General features: G+C 52.5%; 1 protein-coding gene and 1 long non-coding RNA gene across 3 annotated transcripts; one reads left to right on the top strand and one right to left on the bottom strand.

The window, feature by feature from the left end:
* Positions 1–1,394: 1,394 nt before the first annotated feature.
* LOC124983791 (uncharacterized) lies at positions 1,395–14,723 on the bottom strand. Its single transcript, XR_007108497.1, has 3 exons — positions 14,610–14,723; positions 3,631–3,819; positions 1,395–1,496 (listed from the first exon to the last, which is right to left on the bottom strand). It is a non-coding gene; the product is annotated as an uncharacterized LOC124983791 (long non-coding RNA).
* Positions 14,724–14,818: 95 nt separating this feature from the next.
* Positions 14,819–23,026, top strand: Ppp1r1a (protein phosphatase 1 regulatory inhibitor subunit 1A). 2 transcript variants are annotated; one of them, XM_047550737.1, is made up of 7 exons: positions 14,826–15,081; positions 18,635–18,695; positions 19,683–19,720; positions 20,125–20,188; positions 20,795–20,950; positions 22,289–22,395; positions 22,897–23,026. In XM_047550737.1, exons 1-7 carry the CDS (start codon positions 14,998–15,000, stop codon positions 22,900–22,902), a joined length of 516 nt encoding a protein of 171 aa, XP_047406693.1. In that variant the 5' UTR covers positions 14,826–14,997; the 3' UTR covers positions 22,903–23,026. The 2 variants fall into 2 exon arrangements, with proteins under 2 accessions (XP_047406694.1, XP_047406693.1); XM_047550738.1 differs by lacking the exon at positions 20,125–20,188 and having other exon boundaries at positions 14,819–15,081.
* The last annotated feature ends 327 nt before the right edge of the window (positions 23,027–23,353 follow it).

Raw genomic sequence — 23,353 nt, 5'->3', positions numbered from 1 at the left:
ACTACCGTGCAGGGCTGGCACTATCGTGATCCAGAAAAATCTGGAAGAAGTGTGTTCAGAGCTAAAGACATACAAAAATCTCCTTCCCTCCTTTGCTTTCTCCTGGTATGGAAAGTAGCCCCCTGTCCACTTTCCCTTGCTTAGTACCCCCTCCCCAGCATAAGGTCACACAACTCCACCAGACTAGACGCAAAGTTCTATGAAGAATTTTTCCCCAGCAGTTACTTAAGACACTGAAAAATTCTTGCCAAAATATCAAAATATTATGGAGTTCTGGAAGAAACTGGAAGATTTCCTGAGATTAGATTAGCAAAACTGAAGCATCTTGGAGGATAAGACATCCCCAAACTCATCCTCCTGACCCTCCAGTTCAGACCAATACAGAAAATGACATAAGGCACACTGCCCAGTGGCAATCAAGGTGTCCACCTAACTAAAGACTGGACAGTTATGCCAATAAACCCGAAATGCAGGGTTTCCTATCAACACTAGATAACAGACCAAAGAGTGAGGGCCTTCTTCCTCTCTCCCCTACTCTCCTCGCCCCAGCTCACTCACTAAGAGAGCTGAGACGGGAAGAAGGAAGGAACGGAAACCGTAGCCTGGGAAGCATTCCCTCCAACCTGCTCCTCTTGTCTGAAGGAAGCATATAATGCAGAAAACCCCCAACATGAAGAACCTCTCTTTTCACAATGCTGAAGGCTTAACCGGTGGGCCTGTGATTTAGTCAGTCACAGTGGGGATGGGAGTTGGAGGGAGAAGACCGGCAGTGCACCAGGGTGGTCTCCCACTTGGCGAACTTCTGTCCATTTGGGACCGAACAGGTGACCATGTGGCTCACTGACCTATACAGCTCCCACTATGCGGCAGGCCCTGTTTCCAAATGCTTTACACACGTTTCCTCATCCAATCCTTGCAAAAGACTTTCAAATTTTTTATCCCCACTTTCAGGTGAAGAAAGTGAAGTCCAGGTCGTCACTGTTCTTCCGTGTCATCTCCTGGAATCAGTGAGGTGGCCAAGTTGCTGTTGGCCCCCAAGGGCTCTGAATTGGGTCCACATAGGACCCCGAAGCTGTATGGTGCCCTAGACTCTACCTCCTCTCTGCAGGCAGCTCAGTCGCCTTGCTCAATACAGCTCCCTTGAGGCTTACCAAATAAGTGCTTCATGGCAGCCTCGAATATCAAACAACTCAACACAGCAACCAATAAAATGCCCCTAAATTTGAACAAAAAAAAACCCTCCTGGTGTCAACAGCAAAGAACAAAAGTGAAATTAAAATCTCTTTTAAATTAGAACAAAAGGAAATAAAAGTCCAATCCCCCTCCCGTCCCCACACCCATTTCTTATTTTGCTCCTCATTAGCCAGGGGACTCACTGCAAAGGACTCTAGATCTGGCCATGGCGGCATCCTGGTCTTCTTTCCCTGAAGTGGCAGAACTTCCTCTAGCTTCTTCAGAGTTGACTTACTCCATCCCCAAGTAGTTCATGGATCCACCTTTTTTCAAAATCAGTGTAAATAAGACACATGGGATTCCATGGCACCAGCTCCACACTACAAAACTTAGAAACACAGGCATACTCTCAGGTCCCAGGGAAGTTATGTGTCCAGAACCTAGTGCATGGTTTCTGGTGGGGCTCAGGGAGAGGGGAGAAGCCTTTAATGCAGGTTCAAGGGGCATGAGGAAGAGGAGGACGGCCAGAGTCAGCCACAGCACTTCCTGTGTCGGGGGCTCTAGGGAGGTCTCCAGCCGTGTATCTCCTACTGCTTGCATGCTTCATCTCTCCAGTGCTCCCCCTAAGGATCATCAGCAGGCAGCTGGGGGTGACACAGGGGGCAGAAATGTGTCTTGTCTATCCGGGCAGAATGCAGCCGGAATGGAAGAGGTGATGCCAAGGCACCTCAATGACAGTCTCTCCCTCCTCCTCAAATTCCAAAAGGCAGGCAGGGGCTTTGATCTCAGCGGGAATTGCTTTGTAATGCCCGCTACAGGCTGTGGCAGAAAACTGGAGATTTCTGAGAAAGACTTATTGTCACCTTGCCAGGAAGCTCTCAGTCTGCAACAGCTCTTTAGAGTTCTCAACACATAAACTTGAACCTCAAATGGGAGAAATCTCCCAAAGAAGCTTAATTTTAGCGTGAAGTTTAACCCCTGGAGGGTTGCACATGCGCACTGTCTCTTCAGTCATGTTGTTATAGAGATTTTAAGTATTGTTCCCATTAGGCCCAGTTTAATGCAGATGTTGCTAGGCCTAGTTCTCTCGTGCATGAGTTTCCCTTAGAGTGTTTCATCTTCTCAGTAACTGTGCAGCATGGCTCCTGGGCATGTTTCTTCAAGGCTTGGGCAATATCCCCTCAAAAAAGAAAAAAATGAGTAACTCGCCCCTTCTGAAACTTACCTGGTAGTGTTTGCAGTCTCTACACTAAACCTCTTGGTCTTGGCGCACTACGAGCAATGGTTTCCTGGGTCCACGCTCCCTCTAGTGGCCGCCTTCCGTTTTGCATCCTTGTTAAATTTCTTGGGGCCCATTCACCCTCCTGACAGAGCAATGAATGAATCTTCTACTTTTCTCTAGTCTCATCCTTAAAAGTACTTAAGCACAGAAACACTTTCTTTTCCTTTTACTATATCTCCTGCACGGGCACTAAGAACTCAACGTTTCTCCCAGAAAAATCTCATCCTTTCTCCCAGTCCAATCAACAGAAATGCCTTCTCTCTCTTTCTCTCTGACTTCTCTCACTACAAGACCAAGACTTGTATCTTACATGAACCCCAAGTTCCCTGATTCCCTGAATAAATCTGTTCCCTAAGGACAGAGTGTTCCAGGTACTGGACTTATTCACTGTTCCTTCAGGTTGGTAATCATTCCGAGTTTTTCTCCATTTTTGCCCACAATGACATTTCCTCTCTAAAGGGCTCCTGTTCCTTTATCTCTGTGGTTAGTCCCACAGGGGACCTCTGAAATCCCCAACCCCAGTCAGAGTTTAATAAATGTACAACCCCAAGCCAACTGGAGATTATGTGGCAGGAAATAATTCCAGAATTCTGTGATCAGATCGTAAATTAAATCCCTCCATGATTCCTGCTGTGGATCAGAATGCAATTCCAAAGCGACAGTCAGGAACTGGGACAGTCAGCCTAGCATCACCTACTAAAGACTGCCACACCTAATTTGAAGCCAACATTTCACAGTCTGGCTGTCTACACCAACGTGAAATTGGGGTAATTTCATTCCAGACTCAGCTACATTTTACAAAGCTGCAGGTCAGAGTTACCTTCAGAGCCTTTGCCTATTCAAACCCACTATGCAGAGTCCCCTTTAAGCATATCCCCAAGGCCCCAGGGAGGTCCACCTGAATGTCATCCTTCCATCCATCTGAGCCTAATCAGTGGAATCGGGGAAGAGAACAGGAACAGAAAGGAGACCAAAATGTCCATGTTGTTAATAGCAGACAAGTGCCACACAACCCACAGCACTCTGACCTCACTGGCAAAGCTGGACCGGAGACTGTGATTGAGACACAAGTCCAAGGGACCACTTTGCCTTCCTCCTGCCTGAGCCACCAGAGAAGGAAACAGCAGACCTTCCCCAGGGGAGAAAGAGGTAGGAAAGAGAAGCTCTGTGCAAACCTGTGCCCCTGTGAGCGAGGGAGGAACATTCCTGTTCATGCATTAACTCCGCCCTTTTGTGAACCGAGGTCTGATGTTCTGCCTCACCAGCTGTCATAGCATCGCACCCTGCCGGAGCAGGGAGTCACCAGGAGAGTAGAACTTTTCATCTTGTATCAGTTTTCGAATTACAAATTACCACGATCCATCCTGCTGGTGTAAAACAACACAAGTTTATTATCTTGCAGTTCTGCAGTTCAGAAGTCCCAGATGGGTCTCACTAGGTTAAAATCAAGGAGTGTCAACAGGGCTACATTCCTTTCCTGGAGGCGGCAGGGGAGCATCTGCTTCCTGCCTCTTCCCAACTTCGAGAGGCCGCCCACATTCTTTGGCCCATGGCCCCTTTCCTCCATTCCAGCAACATTTGGTCAAAGCTCCTCACCCGCCATCAGTCTGATTCTCTCTTCCGCCTCCCTTGTCCACACTTAAGGATCATTGGGATTACATTGGGCCCATCTAGACCATCTAGGATAATCTCCCTATGTTAAGGTTCAGTGGATCAGCCACCTCAATTCCATCTGCAAACTCCCCCACTGGCAACACAACCAAACATATTCACAGGTTCTGGGGATTAGGATGTGGACATCCTAATGGGAAATTTATTCTGCTCCCACATATTTCCTGCTCCTATGGGATTGGCTATCACCTTAAATCACAGGAATCAGTCTCTGAAGATCCCCAAACCATCTAGGCAGGCACTGAGACCTTGCTCTTACAGGCAAAGGGCTAGTTACCAAGTCCCTAATGTCACACCTCTTATGTTGACCTCAAGGACCCAAGTCAAAGCCTCTAGGGATCTTTGTTTTCCAGATCCTCAACTCTACTTGGCTCTGCCAGCACCTGATCCAACCCAATCTCTACCCAGTCTCTCACTCCCAAACCCTTTTATTGTGCCTTCTAGAACTTCTGACCTGTAATCAGCAAATTCTTTGATATTCCCAATGTTTTATTTTGAATATTTTACCACCTAATCTTTTTTTTTTTTTTTTTTCTCCCAGTACTGAACCCAGAGGCACCCTGCCATTGAGCTATACCCTCAGCCCTTTTTATTTTTTATTTTGAGACAGGGTCTCTCTAAGTTGCCGAGGCTGGCCTCAAACTTACAATCCTCCTGCCTTAGCCTCCTAAATCACTGAGATTACAGGTGTGCAGCCACTGTTCATGATTTCTATCAACTAATCTTAAATAACATTTTAAGACTCCGTGAGAATCCCACAGCCTCTACGCTCCTCTCAAGTGGAAACTGCCTACTCACTTAGCTGCTAATCACCTCAGAACCAGAAGGTGCATAAGGGTGTCCTCCTTGATCTGCATCATGGCTGCTAAACTGTATCCTATCTCCTTTCCTCCCTGAAAAATCTCCCTCCTTGGAAGCTCAAGACCAGGCCACCCCACCTCCCTGCCCATCTCACTTTCACTGATGACCTCTGCACCTGGTCTTCCATCAGAGGAGAGGACCCTTCTCACTCCTGTCTTGCTCCTTTCTAGTAAGAAAGCAGCTGATTTCACCATTCATTCATTGAATTCACTTCCGAGTTCAATTCAAACTCATTCATGGAACTCTCTGCCCAGCAATTACTGTTCAAAGGTCCTGGGGAGAAAAGAGTGAATAATAGCAATTGGTAAGTTCCCAGGTGATGCGGAGCTTGTGAGGTGAACAGCCTATGAACAAGTTAACAAATGTATACATGAGATCATTTCAGAGCATAGTAAAGGCACAAAGGGGATATCTTCGGGAGGTGACAGAAGGAATTGGTGAGAAGGCACTAAATGGCATGCCCAGGGCAGCCTGTGAGCCAGTGAGAGGGGCATCTGCACACACAGCAAGGGGAAAGGCAGGATCAGAGCCTCGAGCTGGGGAAGGGTGCCCACGCGTCCAGGATCGGGGAGGGTGCCCGCGTGGCCATAATGCGCTGGGCAAGAGAGCGGGGTGGTGTGAGCGTGGGAACCAACACAGGGACCCAGCCACAGATAAGGACCTTCCTCCCTCAGAGTGGCTGGGAAGGAGGACCCCTGGGAAGGGCTGAGAGGGCATCCAGCTCAGAGGTCCGGTTCTCCCGTCCCAAGGTCCGCATTCGTGCAGAGCCGAGAAGGCTGCCTGCCCAGAGAACGTGACGCGGAATCAGAAATCCAGACGCTAGAGGGAAGAACGGCTTCTCAACACCCGCACCGGCAGGGGACCTCAATGCTTTCTCTTATTGAGGGCGGGGCAGGGTCTTATAAAAACAGAACATCCCTCACCACACCCAAACTTCCTTCACAGAATATGGGGTTCCATCACAGGCAGGCAGGAGGCTGCAGGCCCTTCCCTGACCCGCGGAGACAGGGCTCTAAGGCGCAGAAGACCTGGCCTAGACCAGCAGAGGACTCGTCCTTTCCACCGCTGGCTCCTCTTCCCTGGTCACGTGGACTCACCTTTCATCCACGTGCCCCGATTCACAGGGTCCCAAAGCATTGTGTTAGGAAGAGCCCAGAGGGCCTCTGCTTGGGCACTTCCAGCAACCGAGATCTCCTCCAGCCCCAGGCGGGCTCCTCCAGGCTGGGCGCCCTCATGGAGCGTTCTCCCTCCCCGCCAACCCCATTCTCTCCTCCATCCACAGTGCAGCCTGGTGAGCGGCACAGCCAAGTGCCATCCACGTGACGACTTCCCAAATATCTGAAGACCAGGATCATTCCAATAATAAACACTGCCATTTAACCAGCTCTCACTAGGAACTGTGCTGAGAATTTTATGTATATTACCTTACTCAATACCTGCCACATCTCTAGGATGGAGAGATTATTATTCCCATTCCGTAGATAAGGAAGTAAGCTCAGAGAAGCAGAGCAACCAGCCCCGGGCCACTCGGGTACCCGAAGAAGCAGGACTGTTCCAGGGCCCAGCTGAAGTTCACACCCTCAACCCTCTGTTAAACCACACTCACCCCCCACACCCCCACGAACTGAGGCTCCTTCTCTGCCCACTAAACAGCATCAAATCCTTCAAGTGTTTCTTCTCTGAAAAGCTTAAGCTCCCATCCTCTCCCATTTTCCCCCGTAAGATTCAAGTTCAATAAAATCCTTGCAACCAGAGCCTCATCCTTCATCCCTGAAACCGGGAGTGGGGAAAGAAGTTCTCTCGCTACTGAGAAGGAAAATGGAGTGTTTCCTAAGGGCCCAATCTCCCCTCGGTCCTCAAACTCAGCCCCTGCAAACGGCCACTTTCTGCTGCCCCCTTGAACATTTCACTCCCTTGTACCCAGGAATCTGTCAACCTGCCTCCCCCTTTTTCACACATTCTTCTTCCCCAAATTCCCATGCATCCAGAGGAAGGAAGGAAGGAAGGAAGGAAGGAAGGAAGGAAGGAAGGAAGGAAGGAAGGAAGGAAGATAGAGAAAGACATGCATGCAGGCTAACTCCTATTTGCCCTCCTCTAAAAATCCTTCTCCAATTTCTTTTTGTTGCTCTTTCCTAAAAGCTCCCAAAGCCCTTGTTTCTTATTTCTGCCTCTATGACTGCAGTTACTGTCTTGCAGTTACTGTCTGCTCTTGGGTCTCCCTCCCAGTTAGGCTTCTCTAGGGCAGAGAGTGTGGCTTTAATCTCTGCACCCCTGACAATGTAGATACTTAGTAAATGACAGTCAGTTTCAAATGAGAACTGATTCATGTTTGATACTTCGGCTGGAAGAACAATGATTAGACTGCAGAAATCCAGGGGGCAGGCCAATATCAGGGAACCAGATATGACACCATGAGAGCTGAAACCAGGGCACCTGGGGAGACCTGGCCTGGGGAGATTGAATACAGCCCTCTCATTCCAAGAAGTCCAAGGAAACAGGGTTGGAAACAGGGTTTGAAGCAGGTTCTGCTGCCCTCTGGTGGCCATTTCACCTCTCCGCTGTTTGTGGGGAGCTGGGCTCTCCTAGTCAAGAATCGCTGGTAGAGACTGGGAGACTGACACCCTTCTCCCCAGGCACAACGGTAACTACCCTGATTATTTTTGCAAAAAGAAATTAAAATTATAATTTCAATTAGATGCCAAAATACGATAGGTGAAACTTCAAAGTGAGATATCTCATATGAAGAATTTCAAAGGAAATTTTTAAGAACTAGTTTCTGACTCCCTCAGCCAGATTAAAGATATAAAAAGGAGTTATGGGATGGAAAGGAAGCAGGGATGAGGAGGGATTTGTGAGAAAAAAGCAGTACTGTCTCCTTCCCAGGGAAGGAGAGAGAGGGCCTACCCCACCCTAGTGGAACACTGGCACCGGTGACCCCCAGGGCTGTGATGGCGTCACTGGGGTAGGTGGCAGAATGTTCTGGAGTCTGGGTGCTAGCAGAGGTTTTGGAGACTGAGGAATCGCCATGTGGGCAGGCTGGGCGAGCTGCTGAGACACCCTGGCTTCCAGAGTTCACCTGCAAGGGGAGAGCAAGCTGCATCCTGGCAGAGGGAGGGAGGTACACCCCACGGATCCCACGCAGGACCCAACTCTAGGGCCACCTCCAGGGACAAAAGGGCCTTGAAGCTGAGAAAGGAATCTCAAGCTTCTGGAACAAGGATGGCAGGTGAAGGGGCCGGCAGGGGAGCTCTGAGGAGCCAGGAGATCCCCCAACAAGAGAATGGTCCCCAAAGAGTATGGAGGTCTGAGGACCAGACCAGGTGGTAGAGAAGAAGGTTGAGCACCAACTGGGGACTCACAGAAACCTGAGCCAACGTCTGTCTGCTCAGCACCTGCCCATCCCCACCCGCTGCTACCACCGGCCACCTCGCACCAGGACTGGAACACACTCCTGGGAAAGCAGGAGAAGGGCCGGGCTGGGACCACGGGCAGAGGGGAGGAGACAGGAAAGCAGAAGCCAGCTCCTCAGTCTTTTCCCACCCAAGCGGGCCCAGCCGGCTGAGAAGCGGAACGCAGAGGGTCCAGGACTTGCCTCGCCTGTTAGCCCAGTCGTCCCGATGGCTGAACTGGGACCGTGCCTCACCTGAGAGCCAGCACGAAAGTGAGGAGGCTGTCCCAGGCTTTCACCCAGGAGCAAGGAAAAAGTCACCCTTGCCCACCCCCCATACTGTATGAGGGACAGCGGGAAACAAGACCGTGGAACAGAAAAGCACCTGGGGCTGCGAGCCAGTGCTTGACTTTCGTTTTTAATCATGACAAGTTCCCATTGTTCATCACTCAGGTTACAATCTCCCCTCCACTGGGAGTAAATTACGAGGACACCAGAGTTTCCCTTCCAAGTCCCTCAGTCTTCCTTCCTGCCGACTAGAACTCCCTGGTCGCATCTTTCCCCTCTTCACCCTAGTGGTCCCCCCTTCAGGGTCTCCTAAGATCCAGCCCAACCCCACCAGGGCCCTCAGCACTTCCTCCACTTCTCGTGGACAAGAGAGAGCTCCGGGCCACTGACCTCCTAGGTCAGTCCCAGCACGGCCCTGAGCATCCCAGGGTGCTCCATGTCCCTACCCTGTCAGGTACTCGCACCATCCATCCTGGGTGGAATAGCGTCCCTGGAAAATGTGTGTCCACCCAGAACTTCAGAAGATGAAGACGGAGTCTTTGCTGATGCGTTTAGTTAAGAATCTCAGGGAGAAATTATCCTGGATTTGGAGTGGGCCCTAAATCTAATGATGGTGTCCCTATAAGAGGAGAGGACACAGAGACTGACAGAGGGGAGACACCATAAGAAGAGATAAGTGAAGCCAGGCGTGTTGGCACACACCTATAATCCCAGCAGCTCGGGAGGCTGAGGCAGGAGGATCGTGTGTTCAGGTAAGCCTCAACCTAGCGAGGCCCTAAGCAACTCAGTGAGACCCTGTCTCTAAATAAAATACAAAAAAAGGCTGGGGATGTGGCTTGGTGGTTAAGTGCCCTTGGGTTCGAACCCTGGTACCAAAAAAAAAAAAAAAGACAGAAGTGAAAACTGAAGTTCTACTGGTGAAATGAGGCAAGAAATGCCTGGGGCCGTCAGAGTTGAAAGAGGCAAAGAAGGGTCCTTCCCCAGAGTCTATGGCTGCTGGCATCTTGATTCTGGACTTCCCACCCCCTGGAACTGTGAGAGAATAACTTACTGTTGTTTTAAGCCACCCGGTTTTGTGGCACTATGTCATCTCACCAAGTCCTTCCAAGGGCTCACCTGGCAAGTGTAAGGGTGGGGCCCGGCCCGGTGCCCTCGCCCAGCCCTGCAGAGTGCTGGCTGTAACTTTCGGATGACCCCTCCTGCCACACTCCCCTGCTGAGCAGCCCCCAGAGAACACCTGGCATCTGCTCCCCAGTCACCCACAACAACATGTGCAGAGCCGGGGGCCTTCCCTCCGGTATTCCTACTGCTAACCACCTCCCCGCGTCTTGCCCTGTGGCAGGGGAATTTTCCATCCTCCCACCCCCAAGTCAAAGTCATTAGATTTAATCATTAACAGGGCGGGTGTTAATGAGCAGGGCTGGGTGATTGTCCACGCTGATGAGGACACAGCTGGACACCAAGAACAGCTGATCTGACAAAGGTGGGGAAGAACATGACCTGGCTGGAAAGAGGAAGAGTTGCTCTACAGACACCGCCCTCCCGGGTCCTGACGACACTGAAATCCCCCTCCTGCATCCCCGTTTCAGCGAGAGCCAAAGGAGAAAACATTGGCAAGTGCTTAATAGGTGCTAGGAACTTTGAGACATGACCTCGTCCCATCCCTCACCATTTATGATAGGGATACCTATTGTTTAAGCCAGTTTTAAGACTGAGGAAATTGAGGCTCAGAGAGGTTAAGCAACTTGCCTAAGGTCACAGTGCTACTAAATGGCAGAGCTGGGCCCTGAACCCAGGCAGACCACCACAGGGAAGGGATCTAAGTGTGGAGGAGAAGCAATGGATCTACGCAGCCAGAAGTCATGGGGACCTCCTTCCTCCTTCCTGCTGCCCCTTAGTTCATAACATGTTGTGCTTCCACTTTTGTAATAGTCATAGCTGCTAATTACTTGGCTCCCCGACTGTCCCCCTGACTCTGACTAGGCTGAGAGCTGTCACTGGATAGAAACTGTATCTGTGTTGTGTTCCGCTGTATTCACTGTATCCCTAGCGCTTAGCATAATGACTGGCATATATGAATACCTGATCGATATTTGTTGGGAAAAAAATTCCCTGTTACAGAGTTGGGAAGGGGAGGGCTGGCTAGAGGTTGTCCAGGGACTGGGTCTTCCAGGCTGTGGATGATCAGAGGATTAAAATGTATTTCAAGAGGTCTTTTGGGGCCCAGATTGTGGCTCAGTGATACAGCGCTTGCCTAGCACATGGGAGGCACTGGGTTCAATCCTCAGCACCACATAAAAAGAAATGATAAAGATATTGTGTCCAGCTACAACTAAAAATAAATTTAAAACGAGGTCACCTGGCCCACACCCTGCTTCAGGTCCAGCCGTTGCCTGGCCATAGCCACCAAATCTACCTTACTGGGATAAGTGCTGGCGTAGCTCTGGTCCTTGGGAGCGCTGCTTCTTCTCTCTCCCAGGAGGGTTGCACTGGCTGAAGTCTCTTCTACCTCTACCAGTGGGAATTGTGGTTGGTGAAGAGACAGAGCACTTAGGAAATGAGCACCCCTCTGAACCAGCAGTTCTGGCCCCGTTCCCAAGAGTGCCAGCTGCAGGGGTGGTGAGCTCCCAAGCTTGGCAGAACGGCGGCCATGGCCCTTTCACAGGCCAGCGGGGCCTCACACAGTCAGAGGACACCGGCCTTCTGATCCACCCTGAGAGGCCACGCTTCCACCTCTGGTGCCTCTGGGGCCCACAAGAATCTCTGGAAACTTCTCTTGGGAAGCGCTGTGGGGTGCACGGTCTCTCTGCAGGGCATCCACGCTTCTTCCAGGCCAGGCCCACCTGGCCTCCCTCCTTCTCCCCAAGATTTGTTCCTCAAAGACTCTCAGTCATTTTCAAAAGTGTAGTCACCCTAAAGGACAGAGATGTACTCCCCACTGAGGATTTTCAGAGCATATGCCACAAGAGATGATTCCAAGAGAGTTTCCAGAAATGTTGGAGAAACAGCAGCACACTGGTGTGAGCATATGGCTTCCAGGGGGGATCCCTTGGATGGGGTCATTGCTCCTTTGGGGGTTTAAAAGCAGCCTCGAGGCTAACCTCCTCCGAACAGTGTGTGAGAACGTGCGTGCGCCCCTGTGCCCAGCATGCAGGACCTGCCTCAGCCACCCTGGCCCGGCCAGGAGAAAGTCCTTTGGAACCTCCTGGCTGAGGGAGTACTACATCCCTAACTCAGCACAGATACAAAAACAGGAAGAAATCTGCGGGTCACCTGGTCCCCTCCCTTTGTAGATGAAGAAACAGCCCAGTGTGGGGAGGGTGGTGGTGGATGTCACCCAGGGACATGATTGCATGGCGGGTGCTGAACCTGGCTACCCAAATCCCTGCCCAGGTGGCCCAGCTCAGCAACGCCTCTCTCTACCACTCTGCCCTCAAAAAGTAAAATAAAGATATGAAGAATCCCTGCCCCAGTTGTAAGAAAGAGAGAATTCAGGCATGAGGAGGTTAGTGGGGTGAGGAGGGTAGAAAAGTAGAAGCAAAAACGTGTCCAGAGCAACCAAGAGTGGCCCCATTAACCCAGAGGCCAGGCACAGAGGGCAGGGGAGAGTGGGAGCCGTTAAGTGACTGTATGACCGAGTCACATCCCTGTAACCTTAAATATTCATGGACCCAGAGTGCGCCATAGAACAGCTGCTGCTCTGCGGCCCAGGCTGTGGCTGCATCCGGGATGTGCACACTCAGACACACGCCAGCCGGGGCTGCAAAGGGCGGCTCTAACTCTTACTCACGCTAGGACGGGTTCCCAGCGCGGGTGGCAGGCCCTCTGCGCCTCCCGGGTGGTGTGAGCACCCACGCCTGCCGACACCCACACACCCCACAGGCGCGCTCAAGCAATTATTCACCGGGCTCTGGGCATAAGTAAAGGTCAAAGCGACAACACACACCTCCACAGACAGACCTACACAGCCACCCGGCAGCAAAGGCACACTCCACCCGCCACCCCCAGCTCTCTTCCCCCCTCTCCTCTCTCCTCCTCTGCTCCACCCCAGCACCAGCTGCTCCCAAACCCCCTCTTCCCAGGAAACCCCTCGCCAGTCATCTCTCCAAAGCCTGAGCGCTCGCCGCCCCTCTCCCAACCCGTAGCTTTCAGGACAAGGGGCTCTGGGGGTCTGGGGCTTGAGAAGGTAACGGGGAAGATGAGGGTGAGACTTTGAGAGGACTTTCCAAGACCAGACCAACATCTGAGGGGAAGAAGGGAACACGGAAGAGACCTAGGCAAACTGGATGACCCGGTGGGGGATCTTCTGGAAAGCCTGGGGAGGGGACATCCTGCCAGGATAGAACCAGAGGACCGAATCCACAGCTACCAGTAAGCCAGGACCCCTCCAGGTGCCAGGTGCCTGACATGACGCTCACGCTGTGAGGCAGGCACGAGATCGAGGCTCAGCGAGAGGGGCCTGGGTCCCCAAAGATAGGAGTGCGGGGATCCTAGCCTCAGGCCCTGTGGTCTTGCCCTGTGTGTGGCAGGAGGGGAGGTGAATGGGCTCTTGCTGGGCAGCACCACCTCCCTCCCTGCCTCCTGGCGCCTCCCCAACCCCTCCCCCACGTCCTTGGGGGTAGGGTGCACAGACCGGGGACATGGAGGACTGGGGAGCCCAACCAGCTGTTCGGGTGGGCCCTGCCACCCTGACAGGGCAAAGGACCCCTGCAAGTGCCCGCTAGGTAGGGGAGGCACTCCTGGAGCTCAAGTCTCAGCAAGACAGGGGTCGCTTAACATGCAAGTGCAGGTCCACTGGGCTGGCCAGAGCCTTTGGGGCCCACTGGGTCCCCACACCCCCAGCCTCGCGGTGAGAAAACTGAGCCAGGCATGTGTAAAGAGATATGGCTACGGGAGGAGGCAGGGGAGGTTATTTTGGGAGGTAAGAGGGGAAGGGGCCATGTGAAATGGGGGCCAGGAGAGGAGGCCACTAGGGGCTGAAGCTGTCCCCTTAGAGGAGGGATGCCACCCCAGGAGACCCAGCTGTAAATCTGTAAAGAACTTGCCAGTTGCTTGGCTTAAGTTTATAAAGAAATGGATCTCCTGGCAGGGGGGCCCTGCCCCTCCTCCATCACTCCCGCTCCCTCCTTCTCCCCCCAATTCCCCCTCTTCATTCTCCCTCCCTCCCCAAACCCCAGCACCTCCCCTCCCGCTGTCCAATGATCCCCAGTCCCTAGCGCAGGGCACACCAGCTCCTATGAATATCCTATCTCCCTCACTGGTTGTAATTGATTGGCATCTTGGTCCTACACCAAACCAGTAAGTTCTTCACATAGTCTGACTTCCATGCCTTCGGTTACAGCAGATCATTTTCATTATTCTGCCAATAATGAAACTGGAAACCAACCCCGCCTGTAAACAAGCCACCCCACCAAAGGAGTTTTGCTTTCCATCCCTCAGCATTCTCCCCTTGCAAGCCTTTCACCCACTTAAGATCCCCAGAATTTAGCAAGCCAAAAGTGAAATCTATTTCACAAGCATTAGCGGCTCCCCACCCCCATTACTCCTTCTGCCGAGCCCCAGATGGTCCTCTCTCCCCAAGCCCTCCACCCACTCCCTTTGGCACTTGAAGAGAGGCGCTCCCTCCGAAGACCCTCTGGGGTCTTCAGCTCTCTCTCCCTGCCGCTGAGTGAACACCGGACAGGGATCTAGAACCCCCACTTCCCCTCCAAGTGTTCACCTCCGCTCGTGTTTTCCTCTCAAAGGAAAGTTCCTCTCCAAGTCTAACCCTTATCCCTCCTGCTGTATGCCTAAATTCCCTTCCATCTTTTCTCTATGCGACCATGCCCTTTGGGTTATACATGAAATCTTTCGCGTTTGCAGCCTCTCCTCCCGCAGCGCCCCTCGACTTTCCCGACCCCCAGAACCTGCCCTAGCTTGAAAAAGTTCTGGGTTACCGCTCCCTACCCTCACTGTCTGCTCTGAACTCCGAAGACACCTGGGTATCCGCCCCGCCTGTGGACGAGGACAGTGACCGGGCCGCGTTGTGGCTCGCTCGCCCGGAGGCGGTGACCCTCGCAGCCACCGGCGCAGGCACGACGGGGTTAAAGTTCCGGGCTGGGGGAGGGGAGGGGGCCGGGAGGGGCGGGTGCGGAGCCAATCGGCGGCCGCAGAGTCCCCGGAGCGGCGAGCCGGGAGCGCTGAGCCGGGAGCCGGGCGCCGGAGCCGGGAGCCGAGCGCGCCGGGCTGGGGCCGGGGCCGGAGCGGAGCGGAGAGGGGGCCTGCCCGCCCCAGCCCCGAGTCCCGCCGCCGCGCCTCCTCCCGCAGCGCGGGCCCAGCGGCCGCCGCCCCAGCCATGGAGCAAGACAACAGCCCCCGGAAGATCCAGTTCACCGTCCCGCTGCTGGAGCCGCACCTTGACCCCGAGGCGGCCGAGCAGGTGCGGAGCAGGGCGGGGCTGCAGGGGACTCGCCAGCAAAGGACGAGGACCCCCTGGACTGGTGGGACCCGGGGCCCCTGCCTCGTCCTCGCTCGGCAGTGCGCCCTTAGGAGGGTGAACGCGCTCAGTTTGGGGGTCTCCTGCCCCCTCCCCCACCGTCGGAGCCACATCTCCCATCAGTGCTTCTTGGGGAAGAACCGAAGGACGCGCGCGTCCATGCGATGTCTGTCCCCGAGAGTGTGGCTCCCTTCCTCCCCAGCCCTGGGGGAGGGGGCCTGTCTGAGGACACGACCCCTCCCCCCTTCAGCAAGCTCGCGTCCTCCACCCAGTCAACCCCCGCCAGAGTTTCTGAGCTGGGTGGCGCCGCTGAAGGGTACAGGCAGCAGCGCGGGAGGAGGGCAGGGCGGGGGTCGGTAATGGAGGGAGCCTAGCCTGGTGCTGTGGGAGTTGGGAAAGGAGGAGCCGCTCTCCCTGCCTCCTCCTGACTGGAGGCGCACCTTGCCGGGCTCCCGAGAGTGCTAGGAAAACGGGCTGAGGACCCCAGAGGGCTGGGGACGGGGCGAGAGGACTGGCGAGGTCTTGGACTTGAGGCTCTGTTCTGCGAGGTTGGACACGTGGGTCCTGGTTCCCAACTCCTGCCCTTGGGAGCGGGGATGATATAGAGGGAGTGACACTGTGGGCCAAAGGTGGGTGCTCCCTGGGGACCGGGGTCCAAGCTGAGCAATCTGCAAGGCACTGTGAAGGCCTTGGCTGGAGGGTGGGAGTCCAGGGCCCTGGCCCAGCCTCCTGGCCTGGCCTATTTTTAGCTCACGCAGCCTGGCAGAGGCGGCAGTGTGCGAGTGAGTCTCAGTGAGAGTGAGCGTGTGTGGAGAGGGCTACTACCTGCCGTGGGTTGGCCAGATCCTTGCGTATTTGCCCATGGCTCCATCTCTGTTTGTGTTCTCTGTCCATGTGCCCAGACCTCCCCATTCCTAAGAGTATGCAGTTCCCACAAGGTCAATGCTGTGCCCCAGCCAGCTGCCAGGCTCTGTCTAGGCCCCCTACCAAAAAACTTGGGGATCCCTTGGGACCCGCAGGAGTGTGTAGGCTTTACTGCTGCCCCAGGGGTTGGGTACAATAAGGTCCAGACGTGAAGGGAAAGGCGGGTACCTCTCTATAACTAGCTTCCCCAAGCCAGGGTGGAGTAAGTGCCCTCCTCCCTGGCCGGGCTGCAGGAGGGACTGTGATGAGACCTTGCAGACCTGAGGATGTGGGGGATGAGGAACCACCAGCATGAGCATTCCTTGTGGTCAGGGAATAGGCTGTTCTGCCAAGAGACAGGGGACCAGTTAAGATAACTTCTAACCCAGGAAAAATGACCCAAGAGCGTGGGCAGGTGGGGGGAGCGATCCATGCAGCACCACCTCCCACCGTCACAGACAGGCCTGACACCTGCTCCTGTTTGGTGCTGGAGGAGGCAGGTGTGGTCGGTGTGTGTTTGGAGGAGGAGGGGGCAGGCCAGCTGGTTCAGGGACCTGGGGGGCAAGGAAGGAACACCAGGCAGTCAAAGGAGCCAGAGGGAAAAGGAGAGCTGCTTCTCTCTAATCTTCAGAAATCTGTGTTTCCTTAGCCTGAAATTCTACCTGCAATCTCAGCTCAGCCCCTCCTGCTGTGTTACCAAGTGTGGAGGCAAAAGATCCAGATGGGGCAGGAGAGCCTAAGCCAAACCCACAGGGAGGGCGAAAGGAGTTGCAAGTTCTCAGTTACCGAGGATGCAGTGCCAGGGGGAGGGGGTGGAAGGGTGCCCACAACTACCAGAACCACAGCATAACTGGTTTGAAAGTGCATGAGGGGAAGTCATCACATACTGTTGAGAGCTAGGATTTGAGATAGGTACCAAAAAAGAAAAGTGACCATCTACTCATTTCCTAATAGTTCAGGTGCCTGGAAGGTGCCTCCAGAAGTCTGGTTGCTCCCTCCTGCTTAGGATATCAAAGTTCTCAAGGACTCTAAGTGCCTCAAAATCTTGTCCAAGGCCAGGAAATAGGTTAACAAGAGGGGCCTATCTAAGACCACAAAGCCCTGCTCCCCTTTCAAAGGCCATTTTTATCATATTTGAAGTCACCTTGGGCTCCCAATTTGGATATTATCTCCACCCACACATTCCCACTCCAACTTCTCGCTTTCTGTTCCACCATTCTGCCCCCCCTCAGAACAGAAAAGAAATTGAGGAGTCCCCTCCTAGTAAAGGAATGGTCTCCACCCACTGCATCCATGAAGCATGCGTCAGGCATGAATGTCAGGCAACCTCTCTTCCACCCATCACACCAGGAATAGCCAGAAAAGACTCACAGTTAATGTTTGTGTGGGGCATGCATGTGTACACACACACACAGGACTCAAGCTGCCAGGGACCTTGAAATGTCACTAAAAACAGATGCCACTATGTTCTTGTGGAACGATGCCTTTCCCCAGACCCCCATTCTGTGCTTGCTGCCTTTTCTTGGGGGAAAGTCCCCTCTCGGACTAAGCAGCCTCTCTTACTGCAGCCAGTACCCACTTTCTAGACATAGAGAAGGGCAGTGTTCCACCACCCCCTCTACCAGCCTTCACTGCCAGAGGTGACAATACTGAATAAGGGACTCACAAAGTTAGGAACTTGTTCATTCAGTGTCTTCACCCCACTCCTCTCAGACCTGAATAATTTTAACCCCTTTCCCAACCCCATTAGCCTTTCCTGCCCACTGCTACCCTGGCAGAGAGCTGTGGGGTCTTCAACCCCCATTATTTCATTCTCTTTAAACCCTCTAAAACATCCCAAGAAGGGGAAAAACTACACATCCCAGGAGTCCTTGGACTGGCTTCAACAACTATCAACTTTATTGGCAACATGACAAAAGTACAGCAGTGGGTGGTAGGGTTGGGGACAGGGCACTCAGAGCCCTGGCAGTCAATCAACTTTATATGTTTTTATCTTAGAATGGGACCTGGAACCCAGGATAGGATTTTTCAGCTAACCTCTGGCTTTTGACTAGGTCCTATGTAGGATTTCACTGCCAGGGGACATGCACATTCACACCATGCCTCTTTGAGCTGTTCTCCCAGACTGTGCTGGCTTGAGGCATGTTCCCTGCAGGTGCTGGTGCCCAAATGGTTAATGTCTGCTTGGGGTGTAGGCTGGTAGGCTGAGGGAAAGCCCTCTGCCCTCTCAGGTTATTTCTGACCATTGATCCAGGATGGACGGAAGGACAGCCGGCCAGAGATCGATGCGTTAGAGCAGATAAAGCTGCTGAGCTGGAGAGCTGGGGCAGGACCAGGGGGAGATGGAGAGATAGACAAGGGGCCAGGGGGTTTGTAGGGAGTGGAGGTGGTCTTTTGGGTTGTCAAGAGTAGCTCTCCCCAAAGGAGAGGGATGGGTCCAAGGATGTCGCCCTAGGATAGTGGGTCAGTATAAAATGGCACTTTTGAGTTATGTTCAATGGACTGGCCCACACTATGTGGCTGAGTGGCATTGGATGGGCTTTAATACTTCCATGTGTATTTGATCTCTTCCTCCTCTCCCACCTTCCCCCAGATTCGGAGGCGCCGTCCCACCCCAGCCACCCTTGTGCTGACCAGTGACCAGTCATCCCCAGGTAAACCAGGGGATGGGTCACTGGAGGGAGTAGGAGCCATTGCAGATAGCAGGGTCCCAAAGAGAGCAGATGGGTGCTAGGCAGAAGACAGATGGGAGGAATCAGGGATCTCCTCAACCTGAAGACAGGGAAGTGGTGGCTGGACAAGCAGGATTTCTTTTGCTGTAGGAAAGATGGAACAGTGCTAGGAAGGAGAGGGGGACCACCTGGTTCCTAAGCCCCCCAGGAATTGGGATGGTCAACTGAGTGCCGGTTGCTGTGGCAACAGCCTTCCAGGTTTCTCCAGCAACTGAGATGCTGCTGCCCCCACCCCCAGAGGCAGTGACAGCTGTGACAGGGAGGGCCTGCCTCCATCAGCTATCTTCACGGCCCCTAGAGGGGAAGGGGAAGGTTAGAAACAACCCAGGGAGCAGCTGGGATTCTGGTCACCAGTGTCCTCATCAAGGTCTAGGGAGAGAGCAAGGTCTCAAAGAATGTCAAGGGAAATTGACAAAGGAGTGGAGAAATGGTGACTAAGCTAATGAGCCTGCCTAGAATTCAGGATGCTGGGGTCTCCAGCTTCCCTCCAGCTGCCAAAATGACTACACTTTCCTGGACCCTACACAGAACAAATTCACTGTTCTCTATGGTTCTGTCCTCCCATGTAGGGCTCAGTTCTGGCCTTGGGTTAGGGGAATAGTTGGAAGGAGAAAGAGGTATGGATACTTCAGAGGGAGAAAAAAAAGCAAGAAGACCATCCTGCCTTGGGGAACCACAAGGGCCAAGGCAAGAATGTAGGCACAGATGGATCACAGGGTCAAGGATAGGACTAGATGCACAGGACAGAGCCAGCCAGGCAGGAAGGGAGCTAGAGGGAGCAGACCAATTTCCTGGGGGCAGATCAGGAAGGAGATGATTGCAGAGTCCCTTCCTCTTAGATATCAGATCTTCGGGGGTTCCCTGGATTTCCTGTCCATATCATCTTTTCCTTTTCTTTACTCCTCTCAGAGATAGATGAAGATCGGATCCCCAACCCACTTCTCAAGGTGAGCTGGCCCCACCCAATAAGCCCAGCCCGAAGAACTCACGGAGGCATTAGCGGATTATTCCTCAAAACCCTAATACTCTTGATCTTGCTTAGGATGTGGCTCAGGGGTGGAGTGCTTGCCTAGCATGTGCAAGACCCTGAATTCAGTCCCCAGCACTTAAAAAAAAAAAAAAAAAAAAACCTATGGAATCTTTTGACTCCCTCTTCCCTGCACTCCCCCAAAAGTGCCCAAGTGGACCTGTACCCATGGCCCTGCACACATACACACACACAGTGTCTTGCTCACCATGGTAGAAGCAGCTGAAGCCTATACCTCGCCCGGTCTGCAGTCCAAAAGCATGGCAAGGCAGAGGCGGAGGGTGGAAAGGGCTGACACCCCCCTGTGCTCTGTGTCCTTCATAGTCCACTTTGGCAATGTCTCCACGGCAACGGAAGAAGATGACAAGGACCACACCCACAATGAAAGGTTCGGCAGACCCTTCCATCCCTCTTTGCCCCTCTATGCCTGAAACTCCGGAGCAGACTCAATGACCCCTTGGAAGGAGCCCTTGAGAGGTCACTGAATCTATTTTAATTAGAATGGAGCTGTTGCTAGGTGTCCTGGGCCTGGACCCTCGCTCTGCCACCATCTAGCGGGTGACCTTAGAGAAACTGCTTAACCTATCCAACTCTGAATGCCACCTCAGTATGGCAGATAAATAATATATGTGAACTCATCAGCATAGAGCACAGCACAAAGAAGGTACTCAGATTATTTCCTGAATCCAAATTGAGTCTTTTCTCCTGCCCCAGGGGAGACCACACAGCCCGGCAAGCTAGGAGTATCTGTCTCGTGGTCCTTAAAGCTCTCCCCCTGCACCTCCTTTACCTTTGGAGAAGTACTTGCAGTATTCTAGCTTGCATTTCTCTATTGCCCGGCTAGTGTCCCCTCCTTGTTCAGATCTCAGGGAATGGAAAAATGCAAATACCCAGCACTGTGTCACTGACCCGCAAGTGGGCTGTTGGATTGGGGGCCATAAGGGAGTCCTGGGCAGTCATATCTAATGCCCCCTCCCTTCCTCTGTGCCCCCAGAGCTCCAGACAATGGTTGAACATCACCTGGGGCAACAGAAGCAAGGAGAAGAGCCTGAGGGAGCTGCTGAGAGCACAGGGACCCAGGAGTCCTACCCCGCTGGGATCACAGACACAGGAGCAGAGTCACGGCTGGGCACCTCTGGGACAGCACAAAGTACGTGCAGGCCAGGGGGGGCCCCAAGCATCCTGTTCCCCAGCCAAGCAGGAGACACACCTCACCCACTGGGGGAAGGGAAAATATTGGTACCTGGGAGGGCTCTGTCCATATCCCAGGGCTATGGATGTCTGTCCACGCATTGCATGTATTTGAATTCTCACCTTTTCTTACTGTATGACCCTGAGTCCTCCCACGTTGGACCCCAGAGGTCCCTACTGTGGCTGTATGGAACACACAATAGGAACAGCACTCACAGGCTAGAATCCTGGCTGTCACTTGCCACTTTACCAGCTGGGAGACCTTGAGCAACTTCACTTCAGTTCGTAAAATGATACTGTGATAATGACGGTGCCTATTCCATTGGGTTGTTTGCAAATATTGAAATGAGTCTGATTCTTAGCATGCATCCAAAGCATGCAATAAATGGCATCTGGTGGCAGTGGTGTTAATCCACATCCACAGTCCCTCATCCCACATGAATTTCAGAATTCAGAATTTTTCCAATTTTATGAAAGTGATATAGCATATGTATATATACTATATGTTATACAATATCCTGTAATCAATGCATTAATATTGTACAATCCAAAGAATGGTCTCACTAAGTGGAATAAATAAAAACTAAAATAGCCTCATATCAATTCAGGTCAACTTTAGCTACATTTTAAGGTTGTATCACCACTTTTTTTTTTTTTTTTTTTTTTTGGTACTGGGGTTTAACCCAGGGGCCACTTTACCACTAAGCTACATCCCCCGCCCTTTTTTATTTTTTATTTTAAGACAGGATCTCACTAAGTTGCTTGGGCCTCCCTAAATTGCTGAGCCTGCCCTTAAACTTGTGATCCTCTTGCCTCAGCCTCCCCAGTTGCTGGGGATCACAGACAAGCATCACCACACCAAGTTCACTGTTTTTTGTTTTTTGTTTTTTGTTTTTTTTTTTAGTCCACGCTCAGAAATTGAAAAACCAAACTCTACAAAAAAGTTTTTAACAGTTGGGGTACAGAATGTGATGCAGTGGTGCGCGCCTATAATCCCAGTGACCTAGGAGGCTGAGACAGGAGGATTGCAAGTTCAAAGCCAGCCTCAGCAACTTAGTGAGGCCCTAAGCAAATTAGCAAGACCCTATCTCAAAAAAAAAAAAAAAAACACCAATAAATAGTGAACCTATAGTAGTAATTATGATTACAGAAACCCATTTGGTCTTTCCCAACATGGTCTTGTGCCCCTCTTGGGGATCACTGGGCCAGAGGATGCAGTGAGAGAGCAGAAGTCCCTTCTCTCCAAGGCCTCTATAAACGCTGCCTTACCCTCCCACCTCCCATTTCCCCTCTTTAGAGCCTGCAGAATCCATCCCTAAAACTCAGGAGCGTTGCAGTGAGGAACCCAGCACAGAGGAACCCTCCACCCATATACCACCTTTGGATTCCCAGGGAGCCAACTCGGTAAGAGCCCAGGGCAGGGCCACCAGGCCTACAGGAGAGCAGGCTGTGTGAATAAGAGCAAGGGGTTCATATCTGGAATCAGAGAAAGGGGAAGCAAAGGACCAGCTTCTGTCACTGAAAAGTTGTCCTTTAGGGCAAAAGGACTTGCATCTCCTCTGACAGACAAAGAAGAGAAATGAGATTAAGCTGCAACAGGAGGGACTGCAGTTAGACTTTGTGTAGGACTTTTGGTTCCTGGAACAGGTAATAAAAGTAGATCATGGATTTTTTTCATAAAGGGCATTTGGAACCTAAAGAGAGGCTGTCACCTGCCCACGCTGAGTGGACAGTGGCCCTGCCTGAAGGTGGAGGCATTGCTGAGATAACCCTCTGGCAAGGGACAGAGACTTGTGACACCAGAGCTAGCTTCCTGAGAAGTGGATGTTTGGGTGGACCAGAGGGGACAAGATGACCCTCTGGTCCCACAGTCACCTTCCCTCTCTGCCCTTTCCCCCTCAACAGGTCTAAGAGGAGGAGGTATCCTGAACCCACAACCACAGTTTGAGAATGCATGGACACTGGATGTTTCTTATTTCTTCACTTTTGGGGAAAATCTCTTGTTTTTAAAAAGTGATAAATTTGGTGTTAGGTCCTTGGCACTTTCCTTCTTTCCAGGCTTGGAGAATCCTTCTCCCTCCCCTCCTATCTGTCCTCCTACAACCCCCACCACTTCACCTGCTGCCTCTGGGTGACAGACACTGGGCAGAAGCCTTGAGAAGGGACTCCTTCCCCTGGATTTGATGTGGGGAAAGAAAGCATATCAGGTACAAGGAGTACCTTCCAGGATCCCAATAAGGAAGGATAGCCCCAGGTTCTTCTTTCTCACCGAGGAAAGACTGTCCCACCTGGCAGGGGTGCCCTGCCCCTGGAAGGCATGGAGCCCTAAAGCCTGTGCCCTCGCCCAGATGTGACTATGTTG

Source organism: Sciurus carolinensis, chromosome 4, assembly GCF_902686445.1.
Source record: "Sciurus carolinensis chromosome 4, mSciCar1.2, whole genome shotgun sequence".
In the NCBI taxonomy this organism is placed as follows: Eukaryota; Metazoa; Chordata; class Mammalia; order Rodentia; family Sciuridae; genus Sciurus; species Sciurus carolinensis.
This window is presented reverse-complemented; position numbering and strand designations above follow the sequence as displayed.